This window comes from Seriola aureovittata, chromosome 22 (genome assembly GCF_021018895.1).
Source record: "Seriola aureovittata isolate HTS-2021-v1 ecotype China chromosome 22, ASM2101889v1, whole genome shotgun sequence".
NCBI classification, from domain to species: Eukaryota; Metazoa; Chordata; class Actinopteri; order Carangiformes; family Carangidae; genus Seriola; species Seriola aureovittata.
This window is the reverse complement of record NC_079385.1, coordinates 4,949,136-4,976,571: the sequence shown is the minus strand read 5'-3', so window position 1 is coordinate 4,976,571 and position 27,436 is coordinate 4,949,136. Positions and strand designations below refer to the sequence as shown.

General features: G+C 40.6%; 1 protein-coding gene across 3 annotated transcripts in view; it reads right to left on the bottom strand.

Moving 5' to 3' along the window:
• Positions 1-1,514: 1,514 nt before the first annotated feature.
• Positions 1,515-27,436, bottom strand: part of ano2b (anoctamin 2b) — a 70,558-nt gene continuing 44,636 nt past the window's right edge. For all 3 annotated transcript variants that reach the window (XM_056368017.1, XM_056368018.1, XM_056368019.1), the window contains 5 exons: positions 23,045-23,197; positions 22,558-22,610; positions 21,041-21,213; positions 8,560-8,665; positions 1,515-7,031 (listed from right to left, as the gene is read on the bottom strand). In XM_056368017.1, the coding sequence (XP_056223992.1) occupies positions 6,648-7,031; positions 8,560-8,665; positions 21,041-21,213; positions 22,558-22,610; positions 23,045-23,197 (869 nt within the window). In that variant the 3' untranslated portion in view covers positions 1,515-6,647. The remainder of the gene's footprint in view (positions 7,032-8,559; positions 8,666-21,040; positions 21,214-22,557; positions 22,611-23,044; positions 23,198-27,436) is intronic.

The following is a 27,436-nucleotide window of genomic DNA, read 5'->3' as shown; positions in this document are numbered from 1 at the left end:
TGCCTATCATTTAATTAATTGTACATTGCCAACTCTAGCCTATATTATGGTCTATGTTAGCTTATATTACACAATAGCGAATAGAGGCAGCGAGGCAATAATGAGGAAATTGATCACGCTAATATTCCATGTATTCACTGTGAATAGTTTAGAGAGGCAGCAGGAACAACAGCACAGCAGCTGAGCGTTGAACTGCTGTGCACGGGGACCAGCAGAAAAAACGCGTCTTTTAAAAGACGACCACCAAAACAATCCAATATCCGTTTAAATGTCGCTTTATGTAGAATATTTCCAGTGCTTTATCTTCCCAGTCAAAATAAAGTGAAGTTTAGCTCTTTTTTTTCACAAGTTGGTCATCAAGGATACGTTTGCAAAAGCAAGAGGTTGCTAGATTCATACACACACACACACACACACACACACACACACACTGTAGTGTCTAGTGTCTAACCCCCACTGTGTGTGGCAACCACAGCTCATTTTTCTGCAGTGAGGTTTATCTCAGTGTTACTGTGTTTGAATGCCAGCTCGGCTACAAACCATAAAAAGGAAAACTCCCTGATGTTCCATCACCACACACACACATGCACACACACACACACGCACACGCAAAAGCACAAATCAACATGTGCATGAATAGGTGTAGATCAATGATTTCCAACCAGCATAGAATTTATGATTTCACTGAAAACACACACACACACACACACACACACACACACACACACACACACACATGCACACACACACACACACACACACATACATATATATTGAGCCAGCTGCAACACCTAAACACAGCATGTTGCATTCTAGTCAGCGTGCAAGCAGAGATCAATTAGCTGTGTGTAATGAATCTTGTGCTGCTAACACCATGAGATGCCCGTTGCCCTGCAAGCTGTGTATTATTTACAAGCCCCTGCTCACATTTAGATTGAAAACTTGAACCCCAGCAGGCCCTCTGTCATTTCCTACCCACTGCTTCTGGCTTAAACACTGTCAGATATCTATTTTCTTTTTCCTCACAGTTTAAAACATGAAAAGATAACATATTATCCACTGGGTGCCTCTTGTAAAAAAGTACTGAAAATGATTCAAATGGACACAAACAGTTACAGATCAAACAAACAGTCAGAATTCAGAGCTGCTCATCAGCAAATATTCACTACAAACCTGAAGTCAGCGATGAATGAAGGGCTCTGCTGTAATCCATGAAAAACATGAAGGTTTGATTATATTTACATGTGTTTATACAAATGTTTGTATCTTCAAAACAGCAAAGAGGAAACTCCAGGATTTGAATCCACAGACAGGAAGTGATGACAGTGTTGCCTTCAGGGACACTAAGGAAAACTCCATGAGCTCTTGCATGGCCACTGAAACTCTGAAAACTCTAAAATGGGCGAGGTGGTTATTTGTAACCTGTTTCGGGTTATAATACTTGACACAAGTTGCGCTCTCAACACTTTGTCACCTTAAAAGAAAAGAAATAAAAACAAACACACACACAGCTGTAAAGTGTACAACATGACATACACTCATTTACTAAGAGATGATGGATTTTCACAGTACATCATATGACACAAAAGAATGTCCAGAGTTTTACATATTGCTTTTGCTATAGCTTCTACCTACATGTGTCCACTTTTTTCAAACTCAGGAAGTCACTTTATTTCCATTGAAAATACATGCTGTTTTTTCAGCAACTCACTTCACTCATTAAGTTTCTTATCCATATTTTCCATCAGGGTAAAACCAGCAGTTTGCCTCCGTCTTGAACCTTCACCTGTGGCACGACTCCGTTCATGGTTTTAGTTTGGATACAGAAAACTAACTAAACATTGCTGCTGTCCCACTATTTGTTATAATCAATGAAAGAGGAAAATGTGATTCTACAATTAAAAAACAGAAAAAAGGAAGGAATACTGCACAATACTGATAACCTGTTTAAAGCTGCAAAAATGCCAGTGAGAGGTAGTTGTTTAAAAGAAATGGATGAATTCACCTGCTGTTTGGGGGAAAAGCTGTGAGTTTGTTCATCGCTTCATATGAGAGAGGTTTAACTCAAACCAACAGTGAGCAGACCAGAACATTATCACATATGTAGGAATGATAAACCAATAGTTATAAACCAGCTTAAAACTGTGTGTGGGTGGTCAGAGGCTCAAACGAGAGATGAGATGTTTCGGGGTCTGTTTTAACAATCCAAAGCGCACGGTCTGAAGCGTGTGGCGCAAAGTGCATTTAGGGCGTGTCCACGTCACTTTTACTATTTTAACTGTGGGAAAAAAACGGTCGCTGCTGCCAGGTGTGTGGTTCAAAAGGGTTTTACTTAGTCTCTTAATCAATCATGGGAGTGTTTTGGGCGTAACAGCCAATAAACCAATCACAGTGCCATCTCCCATTCCCTTTAAAAGTAAGGCGCGCTTGCACCTTGGCGCATTGATATTACAATGGTGCAGTGTCTCAAACACAGTTGGATTCTAATCGTGACAGGTTGATCACATGTTGTGACCAACCTGTGGGTCCAGTCCTGCCATGAACGCAGCAGCTCTGTGCACACTGAAGGGCAGGGAAGGGCTGAGTGAATCAACGGGCTCTGCACAGCTCTACAGTGAAGTGAAGTGTATAAATCTTCGGTTCGTGATGAAACTGTGGTGACAAATGTAGGTGATGGATGGGAAATACTGCGGAAGATGCACCAGGTAGTAAGAAAGAACGATTCTCTGCAGAGCCTCATGCCCCATGTACAGGCATGTCACAAAGAATGTTCTTCTTAAGACACTTAAGACCAGGTTGGGTGGTCAATCGTGCCAATGCCACACCACACCTCCTTTTAAGACCAACGACCCATGGGTGCTCAGATGGGTTATTTTTCAAACAACGTGGGCACCGGGAGGGGAAATAAGACCTGTGTTGGTCTAAAACTTGCAAGGACACTTTCGAGCACTACGTGGCAGAGTTGCCTTCAGAAACAGAGCTCTGATGTACCAATGTCGTCACTGCTTGCACATTTGGTGCAGCGTAACATGAGCATCTAAATGTTGTGTTTGTGGACTCACTTTTTCTCTTGCTTTTATTTCTGTTTTATGAGTTTTCTTCAGTTACAATGGGACTGACAGAATAATTTTACAAAAATACATTTTAGTAGATATTACATTTTTAACAGACCCCTTACTTTTGTATTTCTTCTGTAGTGGGACAACCAGTTGGAAAGCTGAAAGGGCGGGGGGAAAGACAATGGAAGATTTTGTCATCACTCATCTCTTAACTAGCTACTGTCTTCGCATGTGTGACGTACCGGTTACCAACCAAGCCCTGACACAGTTTTCCCTTCCTCATCTCTTGCCAAACAATATGGGAATCTACAAGTAGAGGGGCCTACAAGAGGAAACAGGTACCTGAGAAAATTATCAATAAACATTTCATTGTCTGTACATGTAGGTTTATCTGAATATATTGAGGTTAACTGGTCGCAGTGCCACGTTCTAGCAAGCACAGAAACCTGCTTCAGCCTCGTGAGTTTACTTTCGGAGTATTTTTCTTTTGGCCAGGCAATCTCTCTAGGACCACCTTGTCAAAAAGGGCCAAAAAATGAATAAATAAATTTAAAAAAGAACAAACCAATGAGATGAAAGCAAACAGATAACACAACATGTAAAAATCATTTCATGATCTATCAACAATCATGTATTAGGTAAAGTATGGGTAAGGTAAAGATGAACATTTCTCTTATGACAGAAACCAGGAAACTCAACTATCACAATGTCCTTCCATGTGAATACATTTAAGTTAACAGTCTGTCACAGAGTCTCAACTGAGCAGACAAATGTTGTGTTGTACAGGAAACACAAGAGCAGTCACAGGGCCTCTGAAACAGCACTGAAGGTTTACAGCATGTCGGCAAGTTAACGTCAACAAGAACTGGATGTGGTGTTCCAAGATGGCGCCCATTCATCTCTGAGTTTGCATACCTCAGCCAAAAAGACATATTGGCAGCAGAACTGACTCTTCCACACCATGACCAGATCGTTTCACACGTCCATCATTACAGTTGAACCGAAATTAAAATTCATTTTTGCTAAGAAATGAGCATAGAGTTATCCTTGGTGTTTGTTTTGACTTGAATACTTTTGCTCAAAAATGTAATTACCAACAAAATTTGAGTTTTATTAATTTTTCTGCCAAGATTTGAGTTGTTCCAATACTGATACTAGTGAGAGAAATGCCTACGAAATTGCCAACAATGCGGTATCAAGTATTGGCAAGTGCGTGAGTCTATGTAATTTATTAGTAACCTTTCACACCCAGATAAAATGTCAGTTTTCCCCTCAATCAATTCTTCTTCGCCACTCTAAAACAGTAGCTTACACAGGAAGTCCCACCAGTAAAAAGGCAATGTGCACAGTATGGATGGCTTTAATAAGGAGGGGCTGTGATAGTGTTAGCACAACTAGTGCAGGGAGTGTTATTTATTTCAGTATAACATTTTTTTATGATGACGATCAGATTAGATGATGAAAGAAAGATTCTATCATTTATGTATCTGTTCATGTTTTACAAAGAGTTTAACCTGGACATGCCACAATGACTGCAATTATCGACTTGCCATGAGCGGGTGTTGGTGATTGTCGCTTGAAAAGAGCTTCAGCCATCATTGCGTTTATGAGAGGTTATAATATGCCCTTTTTCTTTAGTGCAGATTTGAGGCTACAGTGAGTTGCTATCGGAAAGTGACGAGACGGGCCGGGGCTAGCTCGTTGGCGTGCTAACTTCAGTAGAATAAAAGAGATGATAGAGACAAGAGTTATTATTGGTGTTAATTTCCACCATTGGAGACAGCTGTTGGTGAGTAAAGGAATTCATTTTGATGCTGGATTTGCAATGTTTCTTCTCGACTGGTAAGTAAACAGATATTAATGCTAACACTGGCTATGTAGCAATAGCAAACTTAACAAATACCTCGTTCAATTATTGTCTACATTTTGTATCATCACTGTCAGCTGTTGAGTTGGGCAAAAGTAATTTTGCATCTATAAAATGTGGAGCATTTTATTGTGAGACTGTTTGCAGAGGAGTGTATATGTCTTCGACACTTCTGTTTTTGTGATCAGAGTTCGGACACTGAAATAAAATGCCATACGGGCGCACCTTTTAGAAAATAGTGAGTGATTTCATACCCACCATTGTAGGCTATTAATGTTTGCGGACAACAGGGCTATGACTGTGACTATGACCAATACGTACTATATCACAGAAGTTGACAACATGTCTCCTAGTCCAGTCTCCCAAATGTCATAGCTTATATTTCCATACTGAAAACGCGAGAAAAATTCAAATTTCAGTTTGACTTTAACATGCAAAAACTAATTTAAGTAGTATGCTAACAAGTTACTACAGTATACAGCAATAGTTAGACCAAATAGTATGTTAGCTAGCTAATAAGCTGAATGATCTAAACATAAAATCAATCAGATGTATCAGTGTTAAAATGACTGGTTCAGTCACACAGCCCAATTACAAAATGTTTACAGTTTATGTATCTAAACAAATCTCCAATATGGCTGCCAGAAGATGACACCATTAACTTTTTTTATGCAAGCTCTTCTATCTTGGTAGTAGATTTAGTGAAGTATTTGTTCCCTTGATAATAAAAACAGATCATTTGTACCTCGCTCACATTCACAGTTTGCAAAAGAGTCGACTTTCTCTTTGCATTCAAAGCTCATTAAGTGTAGTCATTAGATCGTTCTACAGACAGCTGAATAAATGCATATGGCTGACAAGAAAAATGCTTCACAGTTCATCTGATTCTAAAACTATAACTTGGAGTGGAATCTGCGTGGCATTCAACAATGTGCCACATTGGGATGTGCAACCATCCATCAATACGTGGGGTGGGTTGTAGAGAAACAATGAGCAGCAGCTGTGTGTAGACCGACAATTCAATTTTAGTAAAGTGTGAAAATGATTCAAAGTGATTCCTGAATTCTATGAAGAATAAGCTTGAACACAGTAAATGCTGTAAAAAAGAAGAAAGATTTGCTCTTCTATGAGGCTGATGTGCTTTGAGCATTGAAAGGTGTGGAAACATTGGAGCTGCTACAAATTCTGTTAAAAACAAAAAACATAAAAAGCATAAGCACATAAGCAGGAAACTTCTGACAGTCTCCAGCACTAGTAGTGAACCACAATGTCCATCAATCCATTTAAGTGTTCATTAGTGAATCTGTTTATTAGTCCATAGTTGTCTTTATCTCCAGTCTTCCAGGTTCTTGTAATATTCGTTTGTTCAGCCTAATACAGTAATTATTGCTTGTCTACGCTATGAAGCTAGTGTGCCTCGCTAAATAATTTATTTTTACCAAAAAGTAAAAATTATAACACTTTATCAGGTGAACAGTCAGTGCGAATACGAACAACATACACACCCATTCAACCAATGTAACATTGCACATTCAATCACACTGAGACCAATGAATCAGATGTCATGTTCGAAATTAGGCTGTGATGTTTTCAATCACAGCTGTACTGTGTCACACACACCAGGATACAAGAGACACAGACAAAGAATATATGGACTGAATCACCCGAGCAACACAGTCCTGAGGCCCAGCTGAGGCACCCATACACACGTGTGTGTGATGTCACACTGCCGTGTGTCTTGAATTTTCATTTTCATTCCTAGGTAACGGGGTATTCTTCCTGGTGAACTGGCTGAAGCTGGCGGCCCTACATCTCACCCTCGGCCCTCCTCCTCCATCTTCAGTCGAGGCCTGTGTGGGGCCTGGGGGTAGAGTACTGTAGCGGCCTGGAAGGGGGATGCCCTGTCCTGGATGGGGCACTTGGCTGCCTGGCTGGGGGGTGGTGTCCTTGGCGAAGAGGCTCTGGATGAGCTGGAATTTTTCCTTCTCTTCCCTTAAGAAGACGTCAACCAGAAGCTTCTTTTCCCGTTTGAGCTGCTCCATGATGGTTTTGGGGACATCAGGGATCACCCAGGCAACCACAAGGCTGAGGAACATCACCAGGTTCTGGAGGAGAGGGAGAATTGAGAAATAGATGAGGAAAGTGACAGGTTGTGTAATGAATCCGTGGAAGTGCCAAAGATTTAAAAGAGAATCTGTATGTGCACAGATTTTCAACACAAATATACATGAGCTGTATATGAAGCATGGTGATGGGAAATTCTGAGCTTTGATAACGTCAAAAAAAGATATTGATAATACAACATGAAATAGTTCATAGGTCCTGAAGTGTTTATATATATATATTTGTGGTTTTAAGAACCAAAGACCATCTCAATATAGTTTTACATCTCCTCTCTCAGGCTTCTCTCTGGAGCTCTAATAACAACAGGTTGGTGAGCCAATCAGAAGAGAGGAGGCTCTGAGCCTCACCTCTGATTGGCTGACTGTTTTCTGAGTTATCAAATAAAAATATATCAGATTTCAGGTAAACACTCAGAGAAACCAAATCCTGCAAGGTTGGATGGTGGGTCCAGGTGGGACAAGGCTCAGAGCAGTGACTGCTTTTTTGTGACATCACAAAGTTCCAGAAGTCCTGACGGCTGGTTTTAAGGCTCAGTTTCTGAAAACAGGCTGTGAGCATTTCTCTGTGGACTGTGCACTTTAATACTTTGACAGTATTAATATACTAGTTACAAGTTGACCTTAGTTTTTAACTTATATTAGTTAAATTTTTTTAGTTCCAGTTTTCATTTGATTTGATACTAAACTTGCTAAACTTCACACTCTAACTAAAGATACCCAAATGTGATGATTCTCAAGTCAGTTCTGGAGTTGGAAGGAGCATCTTTTTTCTGTTATGTCTTTGTGGATATATGGACATTTATTCACAATAGACAGCAGAGATTATGATATCAGTGGAAAGTGTAAGTCACGCTCATTCTAAAAATATTTGTGTTCAGATTTGACTGAGTTATGAGTCTGAGCAGGACTGGGCACCTGTCCATTTAAACTCACTCAGCATCTTCACCTCACGTTGCGTTGGGAATCGCACCTCACAGTTTAAAAACCTCTGATCAAGAAACTCGAGAGACGCAAAGAATCTCCTGAATCCTGTTCATGTGTTTGAAAATCAAGAAGAATGATCTATCTGCAGCAGTAATGAACGGGAACTTCTCCAACAGCTCTGCTGCTGAAGGACATTTGGTAGACACATGTCAGTGAGGCATGCAGGCAGGCAGGCAGAAATGAGCTGCTCGGTAACTGACCCTGACTATAATGAGAGAACAGCATGATCCACCTAATTAGAAATGACTGGCCCACACACACATGCACACACAATTACTTTATCCTTTCTTTTATTACACAAATCAGTGTCGTACAACTGTACACCATAAATAGACACATTTGAAACCAATAAATGCAAAACAGTGTTTGTGCTTGTTACTTTACTGTAGTGTAACTCATGTACTGTAAAAATCCTGAACATGTGTATGCACCTGTTAAAGACCAAAAGTTTAATTTGCTTATTATTTGCTTTGTCTGCAAATTGAAATAAGCATCAGCTCATAAACAAAAAACAATGAGCTCATACCTGGAACAGTATGACGAAAGCCAGTCTTGCAGCCAGGACACACCAGTACTGTTTGGAGAACTGGTATGCATCTTGAGACCAAGGGGGTTCCCTGTAGTCTTTGTACCTAGAAGAAAACACAAATGGTAATAAAAAAGGAGAAACTCATATTCCCTTTGGTTCATTGATTCATGCCTGGTGGAAAAAATTATCTAAATGAGCTTTGCTTGGAATGAAGTAGGTACTTAGCCAGAGCAGTAACATGGTTAATCACTAAGAGGACCACCCACAGAAAAATAGTCTTTGTCAAAGGGTAATCCAAGGAAGGCCTCATGCACACTAGCCCCACAGAGATCTCGCTATATCCCTTCAGAATATCCTTCATAAATGTTGGCTTTGCTTGTTTGCACCTAGTAGCAACCTCCAGGGATGAAAAATTGAGACAACGCGGAAGTGAAAAACATGGCTGACTACAAAAGCGTGTCAATCCCCGTAGACTCCCATGTTAAAATCCTCAACTTTACAGCAGAAATAAACATGTTTACAGCCTCGTACTAAAACAGTTTTAGCGCTACAGCTAATTTCCTCCTTCATGATTAACTGTACTGGCGTGAATTTTTATGTAAATCATCTGTTTACATATTATTAAGGCTTAAAATTATGTATAATTGAGGGCGTGGCCAGTTTGAGTAACAGGTGGGTGTCATCACAGTTGGCTATCAGCAAGACGTCCAGCTGTGCCAACGATGCTAACGGAAACATATGCTTATCGCAGTTAATAAACTGACATGCACCAAACTCTTTTGGATTAGCTGAGAATTAGGAGGAGTCAGGCACTGCCAAGATGGCAGCGGCGGAGCAGCCCACTCCAAGCTTTAAAACCACTCTGCAGAGGCCCGTGGGTGACATCAATGGTTTACACTGAACCAAACAAAGGTGGAACATTGCCGCCACAGTGTGTGATTTTAGATAGCAGAGGTGTGAACAGCGTCAGCCTCTGTCCCACTGCGTTGAGTCTGCGATGTCTTTCACAGCCGGCATAAAGGCAGAACAACAACAACAATTCCCCTTGTTCAGTGTTTTTACTGTTTATACAGAATGGCGGAAATAAGCAACAACATTCTCGCCTTGAACAAGCTGTGTGAAGGGGGTTTCTGTCATGTCCAAGAAATTATGTTAAGTTACTTTTGTGTTGTCCTGTCTTTATGCTGTCTCGTGACTTCATGTTTTATTTTGAAATCTTACTTCCCTCTCGTTTCAGATAACTTGCTCCTCCCCCCCGTGTGTTTCCTGCCAGTCTGATTGCCTGCCCCTCCCTGATTGTCTCCACCTGTGTCCCCTTACCTTGTGCTTATTTAGAGTCTGTGTCTTCCTTTGTCCTGTGCTAGTTCGTCTTGTTTTGATACAGAGAGCCAAGCCATTCCTCGCCTTAAGTCCAAGTCACGTCAGGTTCTTTTGAGTTCTTGTTTTGACCTTGTTCTTTCTGTCACGCAATTGTTTTCCTCTATCAAGAGCGATTTTTGTTTGTACTTTGCTTAGTAGTTTTTTGCCTCTTTTGAGACTGATTTTGAGTTGTTACTTTTGTTACCTTTTTTGGATTCCTCTCAACGAGTGTTTTTGTGTTGTTACTTTATCAATAAAAGATTGTTTATGTTGTACTTTTACGGGTCTTGAGTCGTGCATTTGGGTTCAAGTCCTTGTTCAGTCGTGACAGTTTCTGTTTGAGTGACAGGTAATTAATGGGAGATGCAGCCCAGAGTCTTGGACTTGTCTCAGACAAAAAAAACTTTCCTCCTACGCTTTTACAGTATGTTCACCTGATTTATCATTACCTGGCTGAGATATAACATTACAACACAGCACTCAGCTTGGTATCTGCCTCAAAGTGCAATAACTTTTATTAGGATTCCTTTCCTTTGTTTTCTTTGTAGTAAACACTCTTTATTGTGCTGGCAAAACAAAAAGCAAAAAACTGCAAACACATGTTGAGCTTGCAGCCGGCATGCTCAGACTGAAGAGAGGGAAAAAAGAGGCAGCCGAGAGGAGAATGAGAAGGAAAAAATGATAAAGAACAAAAGTAAGAAGAAAGAGAGGAGAAAAAAGAGTGAAAATAACAAGGAATGAGAGAAATAATAAAAAGACGAAAGAAGATGTTTTGTTCCTGGCTGGAGATAAAACACAACCACACAAGAGTTTATTTCACTGGTCAGGTTGAGGATGTGTTCTCATCTGGTACCGCACGCACGCACGCATGCACACACACACACACACACACACACACACACACACACACACACACACACACACACACACCCGTACACTAACACACAGCTGTGTACCTCTTTTGACCATCAGAAACGTAAGATCCAGTTTCAGTCACAGGTTTGATTGACACGTGTAAATGACAACATTTTCTTCAGTGAAACTTTACTTGTTTATTTATAAAATTGGGTCACATTTTGGTTTTACTTTATTGCCTCAAAAATAAATAAATAAATAAAAAAGTTGGCCGGCTGCTGTTTTGAACAAAGCCAGCTGACTCAAGAATGACTATTGTGTGCATAACTTGACATTAAGCGCACAGTCTGCAGGGTTTGTGCAGAGTGTGAGAGATCATAAAAATGAAAACATGGTGTAGTAATGTAATCAGACAATTCAGGCACCAGAGCTGGGGTAGTGCAACAAGAACGTATCAGAGAAAAAAGTAAACGATGTCTGGTTGAAGCTACAAGTTTAGGAGTGTCTCTGTGGCCCGTCAGTCTCAGCAGCATAACGTGTGAGGAAACCTCTGCTCTCAAAAAGGCCAAAAACAGAATAAAGAGAAGAATCATGGGAGAATCTGGAGGATCATCATGTATGGACAAACATCTGGTTTCAACAACATACAAACTCTGATGAGACAACCTCTTATTTTCAGTGATTCCTGGTACACAGCCAAGCTGTTTCCTGTTGGATGCAATCACTCCTACATAACATAAAGAGGGTCTCACCCTCTATGTTCTACTTTAAGGTTTATTTATAATGTAACTATTTAGAGGCAGTCGCTCATTTGCATATGGAAGTATAAGTGAACACAGCCACATTCAGTCAAAATCAACTCTTCAGTCGAAAAGCCTCAAAACCTGCAGCACATAAGGAAATTCGTCAATGCAAAGAACAAGTGACAACAAAGTTTTATTTCCCAACTTTAATCAGAAGTGAAGTTGAACACTTCCTTCTGAACATGAACCTGATTCACTGAGTTATTGTAAATAGTGTAGATGCCTGACTGTGTGTAACTTTTTATAAACAGCAGTCACAAACTGTAATGGCAGCATGATTAGGCAGAGACAGATGGATGATCCATCTGGGACTGAAATGTTGTTACTTCATTAAATATTGGGTGGTTTGGAGTCAGACACATGCGTTGATTTTTTCATGAATTTTCATTTCCCATCAGCTGCTTTACAGACATGATCATTACTATCAGCAAAACATGTCTCCTTCTTAAATAATTGTCCTGACTGCTTTTTTTTTTTTTTTTTACAAAATCACTCAGTTGTTTTATCTGTGACACGCTGAAACACACTGTGGTACAAGAGAAGACGAGTTATGACGTCAGTGAACTGACTCAGTAATGTCAGCTGCATAATAATATCAATCCGTACGGTTTGCTAGCATTAGCTAACATCGACCACCATTATCTACATTTACATTTATATTTTTATTTTCATTTACTCATGTGTCAGATACTTTTATCCAAAGTGACATACGAGTGAGGGACATCACTAAAGCTTCAGTGCAGTAGGAGACCTTGGTGTAGGTATGACATCTATTCAACAAGTGAAGGAGATCAGGTAAAGAAGTGCACAGTAAGAGCTAGTCAGACATGTTAGTGTGTTGGAGGTGTTGGAGAGGAGGTGATCTCAGAAGAGATGAGGCTTCAAGAGAGTCTTGAAGATAGAGTGGGAAGCTCCGGCTCTGAAAGCATTCAGTAGCTTGTTCCACCATCAGTGGAGGTCAATGAGTAGCAGAGTGACATGTGCCCTTTTAGGCTGATCAAGGCCCAACAGGCTGCTGCCTTCTGGACCATCTGTAAGGGGTTCACTGTGTATGAAGGGAGGCCTGTCAGAAGAGCATTGCAGTAGTTGAAGAGAGAGATAACTATGACCTGCACTAAGAGCTGGGTGGTGTAGTGAGTCGGGTAAGGCCTGATTTTTCTGATGTTGCATAGAGCAAAGCAGCACAACTTCAAGAAGGATGCAACATGATCAGAGAAGAGAGCTGGTGATCAAACATGACACCCAGGTTTCTTGTGACCTTAGTTGGGGTAAGAGATGAAGAGGTGATTTTGATATTGATATTGTGATGGAGACATTGAAGAGTTTAGTCTTAGAGAGGTGGATATCTACCAGTCGTATCAGGCTGTAGCAGCAAAAAACGTTTTTTTCATACTTATTGAAGAGAGGATTGTACAGACTCAGCTGTTGTGTGGTCTGCAGACTCTCCTGGCGTTATGTTACAGTACTGCCTTTTCCTGTGGGACGTAAAGAAACATATAGCACTCCTTTCAAGGGAAGATCCGGGAGAGTCCCTCTCATTGTTAATCTTCAGAACATCTTTAGGCAGAAAATCGCCTCGTCCTCCCAAACCACTGAATGCACAGAGGAGATTAAAGAGACTGTGATTACAGACAAAGGTCTGCATTATGTGGAGCCACAGCTATAAACAGAGCAGTTATCCAGTCAGCATTAGGACATTAAGATAGACCTCAGAGTCAAATCATAAGAGTAAACATATTTATCAACTGTCTAAGCACATGGCCAAACAAAAACACAGAAAATCAAGAGCATCAAGATGAAAACTCACCAAGATTGAATCAAATAATTACACGAGTTCTCTGCAGAATAATTCTGCATATTGTGTCCCCATAGCTCATGATGAGCCACTGGATGATTGAGGCAGAGGCAGATCCTGGGCCAGTAAACATTAGCTCGTGCAACCATGAGTTTATTCCCACTCTAACTGTGCAAACGCAAAAGTGTGACTGACGCAGCAAAGTAGGTGTGACTCCCAGCTCTGTCTCTGTTTTCTCACACTTCCTGTCACTCTCTGCACGGACTTTAAAGGTGTGGACACAACGAAATCTGCTGTGACGGTGGTTCTCAAAGTGGGGTCCAGGGACCCCCAGGGGTCTTTGAAGGGTTTCCTGGGGGTCCCCAGCAAATTTATGAAATTATGATATTATATTATATAATTTGTGTATTTATTTTCACTATAATTGTATCCGTAAGTAACACAACGACAGAATGTGTGGCTATTTTGGTTGTGAGTTTTAAAAAACACCACTGTTCTATCAGGCTATAAAACTGAAACAGCAGGTTATAACTTAATAGGTTTTGCTTGTACAGTACATACTGATCTGGTGTCTAACTTTCATGTCTCAACCAATCCCTGAGCTCTGCCTCTTGTCAATCACGACCCCATCAAGCATTCAGACGAACCAAAACAAGATGTTTCCAGCTGCCGGAAGCTGTAAAATGAAATGTAATTTGAAGATTTTATACAGCGATGCTTCAAACTGAGATAAAAGAAAAAGGAAAAATAAGAAACTCCGTCTTTTACAGTGAACATCCAGAAGTTCAACAGATCAGCTTAATGTATCGGCTCCGATCAAAGTTTTACATCGATACAACTGACAAGACATAATCAGTCTTTTCACATCAACACACAATCCATCATGAAAAAATCCCCCTGAAGCCAGAGCAGATGAAGTGGCCTGACTGAGCTGGCTCACTGAGTACTTGACTCGCGGTATAGAAATAACAGAGAGGGAGGGCAAACTGTGTGCATGTGTGTTAGCAGGGTCTTATGGTGTCTGATTCCTTCTCCTTATACAGTCATGAGTGAGGAATGCTGCCTGTGAGAGTGGACTCTTCTCTCTCCCTCTCTCTCCTCTTTGATCTATCCATCTTTCCCTCACTTGCTCACCAATCATTTACACTGTTTCGTTGTGGACGAATTTCCAACGTGAACTAAAGTGTAAAAGCAGACCTCCTGTCCTGTCACGCTCCAGTTAATACAACCCAACCTGCCAGGGTTGAATTAAATCTAATATATTATCATTTTTCTCCCTCTTTCTCTCTTCCTGTGTGTGTGTGTGTGTGTGTATGTGTGTGTTTGTGTGAATTTGTGTGTGTGTGTGCATGTGTGCGTGTGCGTGCGTGCATGTGTGTGTGTGTGTGTGTGTGTGTGTGTATTTTTTCTAGACGCTCCATGTTTGGTTATAATTGTGCAGCTCGGCAGCAACTGGAGCATCTAACTCAATATTCTTTCGTAAGACTGCTCAATTAGATTATGGTTAGTATGTGAGGGACTTGAAAATGTGTGTGTGTGTTTTACTATATTAGTGGGATCTGAAAACTGGGAGCCCACTACACTTGTGGGGCCCAACAGGTTTGTGGGGGACCAAAATGCCGGATCTGACAAGTTTTAATGGCTGTTTAAGGTCAGAGTAAGGGGCTGGGGAATGCATCATGTCAATATTGGGTCCCTACAAATGCAGTAAAACAAGGATGTGTGTGTGTGTGTGTGTGTGTGTGTGTGTGTGTGTGTGTGTGTGTGTGTGTGTGTGTGTGTGTGTGTGTGTGTGCGTGCATGTGTGTGTGTGTGTCTCTGTCATCCCGAGAGTTCCTGCTGCCTCCTGGGATCCAGGAATAAATTTACTGACAAACAAGGGTCAGGACATTCCCATCCTTAAAAACACACACACAAACAAACACACACTCATGACCAAACATGGCTGCTGTCAGGTAACACTATGGTAGGAGACCAGTTATTAAAAACAAAAGCAATCTCTCAAGAACATGTGTGTTTCTTATTTCGGAAACTCTTCTTATTTGCTCTTTGCAACTATTTTTTTGTCTCTCTCTCTCTCTCTCTGTCGCTCCCTCTCTCCACAGAGAGAGCAGGGACATCAGGGGACATTAGGTGTGGCATCCGGCTCCCTTTGATCCAAAACCACTTTCCTGCTGCTGCAGTTTATTACTTCCCCATGCCAGCGGTGGAAAGAGATAGAGAGAGGAACAAGATAACCGCGGTCCAGATCAGTCTCTGACAGATAAAGGCTCCTAACCACACGACTCCATCTGCCACTTCACAGTTTAAATCTAGGAGAAGTTCAATATAAAATCTCTGAAGTTGCATCTCTGTTGCTCATGTGCTGCAAAACAAACACGTAATTGCCTCAGAGACGCACGTTTTTACACGTTGGTATCACAGTGTTTGGAAATGACATGTTTCTGACTTTCGATTTCACACGCCAGACCAATTTTTTTTTTTAAAAACAGCATTAGTCATTAACAATATCTTGTTTCCCGACAATCACACTTTCACTGTTGAGTTAAACGCTCCATTTTAGTCCCTGGAGGAAGAATCCTACTGACTTTGGTGATCCCGCCTTTCGGCTTTTGACCTAAATGGCTTTGGCACATTGCTGTCCTCCTCATGATGAACTGAACTTTGACCTCTCAGCTAGTGACATCATCAAGTCAAAATTTTAATTTTTACTATATTTTGTTCAATGACCAAATATCTGCTAAACTAATGGCATTCATCAGCCTCAGCTGTGTTTGCATTTTCAGCTAATCATCAAGGTTAGCATGCTAACGCATACAGCTCATACATAGCATAGCATCATACCTGGGCCGCTATTGCTCAGGCCCATGGTTATGGCTGATTGGAAGGGCCAGGATGCACTGCGAAGTGTCCTCGGGCAAGAGAATGAACCCTGATTTATCATGTATCATGGGTGTGTGTGTGTGATAGAAAAGCGTTATATATCTGGAAAAAGCGCTGTATGAATGGGTGAATGTGGCTTCCATTGTAAAGCGCTTTCAGGCACATTTAAGACAAAAAAATGCTATCTAACTGCTTAGCATTAGCATGTCACCAATGTCTTTGATGTTATAATTTCACTCAAAGTACCACTATGCCTAAAGCCTGGTGTTGGCCTGATAAAGTGGTGATGTCATTCACCCCACTGATTTTAATCTATACAGGGCAAATGAAACATCTCACCACTTTATTTTAGTATTCAAAATGTAATATAAAAATAATGAGACAAAAAGGAAACTGTAGATATTAATTACTATACCCTTGACATGTCTTCATGCTTCATGTAGGAGGACGTATTAACTGATATTTTTTAGATTTACATTTATTCATGAACTCAGCTTATTTCTGAACTACAATATGTACACTGAATAAAAAACAAATATTTTCTGTTGTGCCAAGAGAAAACGCCTTATCAGAAATGACACCATAATCCATCACATAACTCCTGGGCCATCACTTGACCTCCTGGTAACAAGAGAGTAACCACGGCCAACTTCCTGTCAGCTCAGGGAACAAGCGCTGCCTCGACACGAAGCAGCCGAGGCCTAAAAGTACCACTATCATAATCCTCTTCAAAACCGTTTCCTGGTGGAAGCATATACAGTCTCTTTGTTACAGGACTTTGAGGTTAATTCTCGCTCTTTCTTGTTTTTCTTTTCATTGATTTATCTGTTTATGTTGTTTTCTGTAAATCACTCTAAAGCTCTTTGGCTAAATATAATTTGTTGTTGAACTAAGGGATGTCAAGTGATGTCAGGAATGCAGATTAAAAACAAACAAAGATCATTTCCCTGTAGGGAAATTGTCTTTTCTCTTGCCCCCTCCACATGGAGGTCAGAGGTCAGCCACAGTTCGCAGTAGGATATAGGCTGGGTCCAGTGATTCTCTCAGTAGTAACTTATCAGGGGCTTGTACCTCAATCACTTATAGAGCACCGCATTTCATGAGAGTCTGTGTTTTGGTCAATTACAGTTTACATGTTGTAGCCATAGTTACAACCACTACAGTCATTACAAATCAAAATCAAAATATTAATGACCAGTACAGCTGAATCATGCAATGTAAGGATGTTTTCTCTGCCAGTTTCAGTGTTATGTAACAGGCACTTAGAGCAGTAAGTGTTGTACCAGGCACGAAGCCACCCGGCAGGAGCAGACTGAGTCCTTCCAGCTGTCAAGTTGAGCACCACCTTAATGCAACAAAATGCTATTTTTAGAGTTTCTAAAAAATTAGGTCCAAATTTGTCAACGGAGACGAGGAAAAGTGTTTTTAAAAGCAAGAGGGAGAAAACATAACAGAGCAACGGGAGCTGACCTTCTTCACAGCAGGGCAGCAGAGCGCTTACTCATTACAATGTTTCTTTTTCATTGTAAAAAATGGGATGAGTGAAATAAAAAAAATAAAAAAATGGTTTGATTTTCATTTACTATTTCTTATGAAAAAAAATAAAATCACCAGAAAACAGAAATGAAAAAAGGCCTGATTTTCATATGAGACAGCTGCTGCTGCTGATGCTGATGCTGCTGATGCTGATGCTGCTGATGCTGATGCTGCTGATGCTGATGCTGAATTCTGCCTGCAGAGAGCTGTATACTTGTCACAAGAACGTGCAGAGCTAAAGTGGAAACTATGGTACATTGTAATGATTTCAAAAGCAAAGTACAGCCTGAAAACATTAAGTATTCTTCGTCTGTTTATCAGTGATGATATTATGATGAAGTTAATCCAAAGTCAAAGTAATTAGACTAAGAAGTCACTTTCTCGATATGTTTCTTAACACTTCTGAAGGCTAACTCTTTTCTGCTCTCTGATCAATGTGTTTTCTTGTCAGATTAATGATGACTTATTGATATTAAATTACTTAATGTTGCATCTGTCTAATTCTGTTGCTACTTTTTGTTACCGCTGTACTTCTTACTTTCTTCTATAATTCCTTTTATTCAGGATATCTGTTTTTTGCATTTTGCCTTTATTTGACTGAACTGAACCATGGACGATGTGGTTATGTGGCATGCGCCTTAACCACCAGTCCATCAGACGCCCACAAGGTATTTTGACTATTTATAGCATATATAGCTTTACAGGGAAACTAGGGGAGAAAACAAGAGAAAGATGGCATGCAAAACAAAAGGGTCCCTGACCCGAATTGAAGAATTGTGAATTGTTTGTGAAGGGGACTGTCTGCTGAAAGTAATCCTAAAGGTGAACTTGCAACCATTTACAAAAATGTATAATTTCTACTGTTTATATCCCCTTCATCTGCTGTGTTGTCTTTACAGTTCTGCTTTACTTTAAGTGCCATTTCCACAGAAATAATTAACCACCAAATACAGAACAAATTTACTCAAAACTTTTTTTACTCAAGACCATGAAAGTGAAAAAGTTATTTTCTAGAAATAGGCTGGTGTTGTAAATTGTAACCACTGTGCAGAATTCAAAGTTTACCCATATTTTTATTTAGCGCTTCAACACTGGGAGTTAATAGTAGAGAAACCATGACTGCAGAGATGTACAGTGAAGCTCTGCCCACTGAAGTAGAAACTGTCTTCAAGTTCCTCACACAGCTGTTTTTAAAAGTGATTAAAGATTTAAAACCTTAGTGGTTGGCCCCTGTCACACCATCCACCTATTTATCCATCCATCCTCATCCCTGCGTTATCTCTACATCCTCGAATGCTGCTGTATCTCCATTTCTCACTTGTCTTGAAAGTTGCTTCCTTCTGTCCTCCCCCAGATCTTTGCATCTTTATCTGATCATCAATGATATATTCCGTCATCTGTCTGACACCATCATCCATCCATTCATCCAACCATCCATTCATCCATTCTTGACCTCTTTTCTTCCCTCCTGCATGCACTTATTCATACGAGAGGCCCCAAATTAACTGGGTCAAAAGGAAAGAGAGCAGGAAAAAGAAAGACACGAACTGTCTGGAGCATCTGACATACTTTGAATTACATACTGAGTTGGATTATTTTCCTTGAGCCCAGAGGCGTTGCCCACAACATCAGCAGCTAATACACTGCCTGTCTGTACATACACCATACACACCCTGTAGACACACGCACCCTTCTTGGACGTCCACCAGCCAATTTCACGCCTATAAAGTGTTCAGGGCGACCAGAATCTCGTCATGTTTCGGACGAGACGTGCCACACCACACTGACACAAAGACCGTATTCTTGCATTGTAATTCTTTGCTGCCTTATGTAACAGCAGGTCGGCCTCAGCTGTCTGTGGGCGCTGGCATCCGTGACCTTTTCCTCCACAGCGCTTTATATTGAAGTTATGAAAGAGATGCTTGCCACTGGTATGTGTGAAAATGCACGGAAGATACAGTACAATAGTGCACTGTCTTTGACTATGCACTAATGGAGATTGTGCCAGTATCTGTCATATCCGTTGTCATTGTCTTAGGATTCAAAATGTCTGTGTGTGTGTGTGTGTAGGTGTGTGTTCCAGCCTGAACCACATCTACATCTCAAACCAAAAACTACTTGCTCACATGATGTTTAACATTCCTGTTCACAAAAATTCATATTGTATTATTTGGTAACTCAGGTTGTGACTGAGTTGGTGGCACATGTTTTCAGCTGAGGATATTCTCTCTCTCCTCCTCCTATTTGAGTCAAGGAAATCCCAGAGGAATCATCAGCTCCAGCCCATCTCAGACTCAAACATGTGCAGTTTGCTCACTAGATGCAAAAGACCTTTGACGGTCTAGAAGGGGATTACCTGTTGAGTGTTTAACTGTACATGGTGAAAACACTTTATTCTTTAACAACCACAAAGAGGCCATTGCAATTAGACTTATAACTCGTATAATGTATCAGTCCTACAGTACAAACATGAAATTGAATATAAAATGCTGTATGTTGCTTTATGCAGACGATACATCATTATATATATGAAATGCTGGCGGCTCATTTTCACAACGCTCACACTAATTAAGAGTTTTGGTCAGGATAAGAAAAAACAGCTTTAAATCTGCAGTGGGTGCTTTCTTACTCTGCTATCACAAAAACAGAATACCCTGGATGACTTTATGGCACAAAAGTGTGTTGCTGTTCTGTAAGAGGTTCTGTTGACAGCAGATGTTGATGCATCTGGTGTGCATATAAGAAGGTGTAAATGGTTTTCAGTGTGTTAACTGAAGGTTTCTGGATCCATTTGGAGATGGGCATGAGCTCAATGAACCAAAGCAGAAACAGAGACTTCCTTCTGTCAGATTAAATGGATTCTAGCCTTGTAAGCTATGACAAGACGGAGTAATGCTGTTTTATCCACTTAGACAAAATCCCCCAATCTAAATTCCTCTGAGTTACAGATTTGCAGAGTTGAATTTTTTGCACTTTGTTGAAGTGCAGCAAAAGGAAAAATCTATCAAAAAACAAGTGACAGCGAGTTGTACGTTTGTGAAAATTAGCTTGTGTGCATGAATAAGTGTATGAATAGGTATCTATTTCTGTTTGTTTATTTTTGCTAAATCCCGAATGAAATAATTACAATAATGTTTTTACAAGACCCCTTGATTTGTCATTCTTATTTAACCATGCCTCTCACAAATGTAATTAAACAGTTGCCTCCAAAATCTGTATCTCTGCAGGTGTTTCTGTGTGTATTTACCGGCAGACGGGGATGTCTCCGGAGCTCTGCGGTGCCGTGCCGGGCTTAAAATTGGACACATTGAAGTAGGACAGTGTGTGGTCGATGAAGCCGTGCATGGTGCCAGTCTGACTGTACATGTATTGGTAGACGAGCCGAGGGATGAAGTCTGATGTGAAGGAGATCACGAAGGCCTCCAGAGAGAAAGAGAGAGACAGAGAAATATTTTTCTGTTAGCACTGTTAAAGATTACAGCATGAGAAAATAAGTTTAGCGTGTAGAACTCCACCAGTTTTTAGTGAAAGACCTTTATGGGTCAAAGTGTTTATTTTCAGATGTTAGAAAGCACTAACAGTTCTGGTAAACCATGTTTTCCAGAGATATTTGAGGAATGCAATGTATTCATTTAGTAATATTAAATAAAGTCTGTAAAACTGATAGATGCAAGATACATTCACAAAAGGGGAATTCTGCTTCCAGTTTCCATTGCCTTGAAGCTCCCAGGGTATATTAAGTGTGTGTATGTGTGTTCAGTGCCCCAGAGCTCAAGAATAAATAAAAACTCCCGCTGCTTGTTTTTCTGAATCCTCCATAAATCTGTTTAGTATTAAAAGTAAACGGAATAGGATTTAGTCCGCTGGCTGAGGACAAATCCCAAACAGAACTTTCCTGAACTCCCACAAAAACACACACACCTTGGCCTGCACAGATCAGCATGTATGGGTGTTTCAGACATAATTCTGGTTCTCATCAGGTGCTCAAAGGTGACATCTCAGAGGGAGCTGAGAGCTTTAATCTGTGTTTAATATCAGCTGTCACCAGTGTAACTTCATGTCTATGCAGGACATGCACACACACACACACACACACACACACACACACATAGAGACCTGATGAGAGCTGGATTACATGTTGAAACCTTCCTGCAGAGAAGTTCAAGGTCAGTGGCAAAGAACTGTTATTCACTCTTTGTTAACCTTCGACATCTATTCCTGCCTGCGATTTCTCTGACATTACTGAACTGTGTGTGAACACTGTGACCTCAGGATCCTGTTAAAATTTTAAAATGTAACCGAATGTCTTCTCTAAATGAATCAAACACATGGTGAAAACTTTTCTTATCTCATAATGTTTTATGTAATTAAAAAGACCCTACTTATGTAGATGAAACCCTATTTTTGTAATAACAATACTGACATTAGAATATGCTCCATGCAATAATTAAAATGTATGGCATCATATGGATTTATTTTTAGTTTTTTAGTCTTGAATTTAAAATGTGCACTGGAGAAGATGCTAAAGACTAAAAGTCACCTCAGCGAGGGCATTCACTGTTAACACTAATTACACAAATGTCTCATAATTAAGATATTTGACAATTTATTAAAGAGTAAAAGTGTTGATGTAGGATCTTCATACAGACACGTTATGTACAGTCCCTTCGATAGAATACATGTCTTTATGTGTTCATTGTGTATCTGCCTTCCTCACTAATTTAACAGGATTAGTGAAAAGCAGGACACTGCATTGATACTTACATTTATAATGACTGAGAATTTTCCCATTCCACTCAGTATGTTGTACCATATACCTGCAGAAAGAAGAGCAGGAGTGAGTGCATAAGTGTGTCCATGTCGTCCGTCCACAGTGTTTCTGTTCATTAGAGTGTGAGACCTGTTGCACATCACTTTAGAAAAATGTCCACACTTAAAAAAATGTACTCACTCTCTAAACATGTCCTGACGCTCTAGAAATGTCCTCACAATCACGGTCTAAAACTCAAACTGTACTGTCTCAAATTAAACAATACACAGAGTTCAAGCTGAAGCATGAAAGAGATTTGGTTTTAACCGAGGACAACAACTTTACAACGCTGAACTGCTAGAGGGCGTCAGTTTGTAAACCTCAGTTCGGTCGATTTTTATCCCGTGATGTTTAAGAATTGAGAAATATCAATTTTCAAGTTGTCTGTATTCTGGTGTATTGTACATATTTCTCTCCTTCGTGTGTGTCAGATCAGCTTACCAATGTCTTTAGCTCGTACGGCTACTGGCCTGCGTAGCTCTGTAACAAACTTCTTGGCGTCCAGTCTGATCTCGATGACGTTGTTGAGGAGGGCGAAGAGAGGAGCGAGCGGGAACGAAGCCACGAACAGAGAGACGAACCCAAACTGGATGACTGCAGGAGAGAAAGGTAAACGATTATTAAACCTGCCACAGCGGGTGCTGTCGGGTCGTTAAACATCACAATAGGTTGTTAATTTTCAGTCATTTGGTACAAGTGAATATTTATAACAAGCCTGTCATAAATTAAAGTTGCACAATTAAATAAATGATACCATCCTTTATCAAAGCACGTCTCTGCTGGAGCGTTTTTTAAACTAAGGCCAGATGGAGAGGTTGTTTAGTAGCTGCTCCCAGGGTTTTACAGCTTTGTTTAAAGGAGGAGTTTTACATCATCATGTCATCAGAGGATGAAAGATTGCAGCCTTTAGAGCTCGCAGGAATTCTATGTCGGAATATCTATGTATTTCTCTCAATTTAAAACAATGACAAAACACCTAGTTGAGAGCTGTTGTGAAATAGCTTGGGATCATGGGAGTTTTTGTCTTCACCACCATTGCCGTCAGCTTCTCCTTAATGGGATTCCTTCAGTGTAAGTCACTCAGGAGGTTTTTACCACAGAGGTCTCCTCCTCTCCAAATCAAACAGACCAGCTGAGTATAACTATTAAAAACACTGAATAAAGCAAAACACTGATTTGAAGTCAGTGTTTGGCCGTCACTGTGCGGCGGACACGAGACGTCAGGGAAGGGCTGGGAGCTGAGACTGCTCCTAATGTTTCCATTGTTTCTCTGATAACTTATGATCCATTCCTGGCAGACAGACACAACACTGACACATGCACATAAAGGATATGACCTAACAGATTTCTCAGATTTCTCTTGTTTTTAAAAGTGCTGGAAACATTTTGGGGTAATGTAAGTTCACAACTCAACAACACAGCTACATATTCTAACTTTAACAGTGACTACATTTACATCTACATCAACTATACGCTAGAGTCAAGTGAAGCCTGTGTAAATGCTGTACTCTGATTGTACTGTAGTGTAACTACGCTCCCAGTCAGTGAGTGTAAATCCATTAAAGGACCTATGTGAAGGATTTAAAAATACCTGATCTTAGTGGCAGCGGGTGAAATACGATGGGGCACACTGGCACTATGCTACGTGAGCGTGAGAAAGGTGACAAATTACAAATGACATGTATGATATGAACTAATTTTCTGTGCTTCCAGCAGCAGCTACTAAACAAGGCAAAGTTTCTCATAGAAAACATCTTCGTACGTGCTCAGAGCTGCTGCAAAAACAACCACCTCTGCCGCGTGACAGGAAAAGAAGAGGTCGACGTGTGAGCGAGGAATCAACATCGGAAACACACATTTTCAAACCACCATCACAGATTGACATTGGCGAACGTCATTTGTCTGGTCAGGAGTCACACTGTCTGTCAGGGCTGGCGCTGTGGTTCAGATCATGCCTTTTAAGGTTAAACACTCCACAGCAGCTAAACTGGGACTTTTTATGATTAAGCTGTGTGTGTGGAACTATGTGCTGTGTATCTATGCTGTATGCTTGTGTCTGATTAGATAACCCACACACAAAACAATTATTTAAATTAAGGTTGATGGGAATGTATTGTATAGTGCATCACAAACACACACAGCACAGTGACTGTGGGGCTGCTGGCAGGAGAGCTGCAGAAACAAGTAGTTCAATCACCAGAGCAGCTTTTCAGATAAAAGACTTAATTGAAACAGCTGAGCTCGGGCCAATAGGAAAGCACTACAAATATGAGCTTAATCACTGTGAGACACTCTAATAAACCAATTAATAAAGACAAATAAATGATCAAAACAACATCCACCTGCTTCGTAATGCTGTGGACAGGAAACATGAGAAAGACGAGGCGGTTCGCCTGACTCTGGCTGATGTGTGGAACTTTAGCAGTGTGGGAACGGGGATTTCCAGCGAGCCGGAGACGGCCTCACCTCGGGACGCCACGCAGAGACAAAGAGCGGAGAGGAAGAAAATACGACAGCGGCGCAGCGAGCGCTAGAGGGCAAGCTTAGAATAACCTCGCTATCTACCTGAGACGAGGTTGACGGGTTCGAGGCTGGAAAACACAAAGGAAGACACACACACCTTAACACGAGCATGGGGGCTTACAGGTACTGTACACACACACACACACACACACACACACACACACACAAAAATAATAAATGAGTTAACACAAACCCAGGAATACACACAAACACACTAACAACCATGTGTGAGTGTGTGTTTGCATGTAGAGAGCAGACATTTCTGACATTCCTTGTTGTGTCATCCCTCCTCTGTTTTTCTCCTCCCACCTCCACCTCCCACATCTCCTCTTACTCCCTCATTGAGAAATCTGGATGAGGCCTTTATTGTGCCCCCCCACACACACACACACAAAAATAATAAATGAGTTAACACAAACCCAGGAATACACACAAACACACTAACAACCATGTGTGAGTGTGTGTTTGCATGTAGAGAGCAGACATTTCTGACATTCCTTGTTGTGTCATCCCTCCTCTGTTTTTCTCCTCCCACCTCCACCTCCCACATCTCCTCTTACTCCCTCATTGAGAAATCTGGATGAGGCCTTTATTGTGCCCCCCCACACACACACACACACACACACACACAGTCCCAGTCCCAGTCCACAGTCCCAGGACAGGCTAACCTTGAGCTTCATCCACGTCTCATTTCAAATGTCACGCTGATCATTTTTCATGTCAAATAATAAACTGTGAACTGCTTTAGCTGCGTGAGTCGCTCGGTTACAGCCAACGTGACAACTCAGCAAATTCAAATAATAATGTTTGAGTGCACAGATGACTTGATTTAATACTGAAAGCAACACATACACACTACTTGCTACTTGGCTTTGCGGTCACTCACACACAGTTTGAGAAACACTGAATTTAGCCTCAGGCAGACCCAGACTCACATGAGGAGTCTGTTGAGACCAGAATCAGAGTTGTATCATATACGAAACATCATATGGATGTTAACATGGTTAAACACTTGATTTTCATCAGAGGGGGTCTTTAAGGCAGATCCTGATTCCACCAAAAGCTCTGCTCATGTTTAATGTTTAATATATACAGTATATTCCTGCTTCCGTCAGCCTGCTCCACGTTGTCCAGAACTCCACATTTACAAGAACATTTCTCACACGGAGAACATAAATATATTTCACTGACTAAACTTTATTTGTTATTTACAATTTCACCAAAACCTCAGTGTTTTTATGGCTTTGACCTTAGAGCAGAATATATCCAGTTTTACTGCTTCACATACAGATGTTCCCAGTTTTCTAAGGTCAAGCTTGTTGCTGCATGTTTACTGGACTGCTGCTGCACTGATTCAATCCACCAGTGGGAAGTGCTCAGAAATATCAAGCTGTGCAGCCGTATCAGCTCTCACTGTTTTTCTCTATGAAGTTGTCTTTTTCTCTTTTTTTAATGTGCTGGCTGTAGACTGTGTCCCTCTTCAGCACATTTTTTGGATTGATCCGCTCTATACAGACATTCAATCATCAGTTAATGTATTCGGTGCTGCCTTGAAGCAGATGGTTTCACATTCAATTAGCTTTTACCTGTAAAATAACTCCAGTCTGTGATTACAGCGACAGTCAAAATGTTTCTGAAAAAGCAGAAATCTTAATTCGTTTCAGCCATTATAAGGACTGTTGTCAAGGTAATGTAGCTACTGCTTTTCTCCCACTTTTACAAACAGCTGGATACTTTGACTCAGCAGCGTTGTCAAGCAAAGTTAACTCCAACTGAACAGTGATGTTTCATTTCTACATTTTTCTCCCTTTCTGCACTTCAGCATGGCTCTGCTTGTGTTTGTACAGGCAGCTGGTGGAGGGCAGGCTTAAAGTTTCTCTCCAGACATGTTTTAACTGTGTAAAAATACTCTGCTATGACTAATATGTTGTTTTACATGGTTTTCCAGCATAAAAAGTGCAACAAAAAAAAAAAACACCATATGGATGTTAACAAGGTTAAACCTTCAGAGGGGGTCTTTAAAATCATACCAGAAATAATATGCATTTCAAATTCCCATTTTCCTAATATTTGATACAGATGTCAGTGCTCTTTCACAGACACAGGAACTGCATTAGTGGAGTCTCTGAGTTCTAATATTGTGTCGTGTATTTAATCCAGTTTGTTGTTGTTGCTTCTTCAAACAATTTCATGGGAAAAACAGATTCTCCCATAATTCAAGTGTTTAAATCTGCAAGTTTAAAGCCCCCGTCCACTCAGAAATATGTTTTGCTTATTGTTTACTTCACTTGAATGTTTGACCTTAACTGT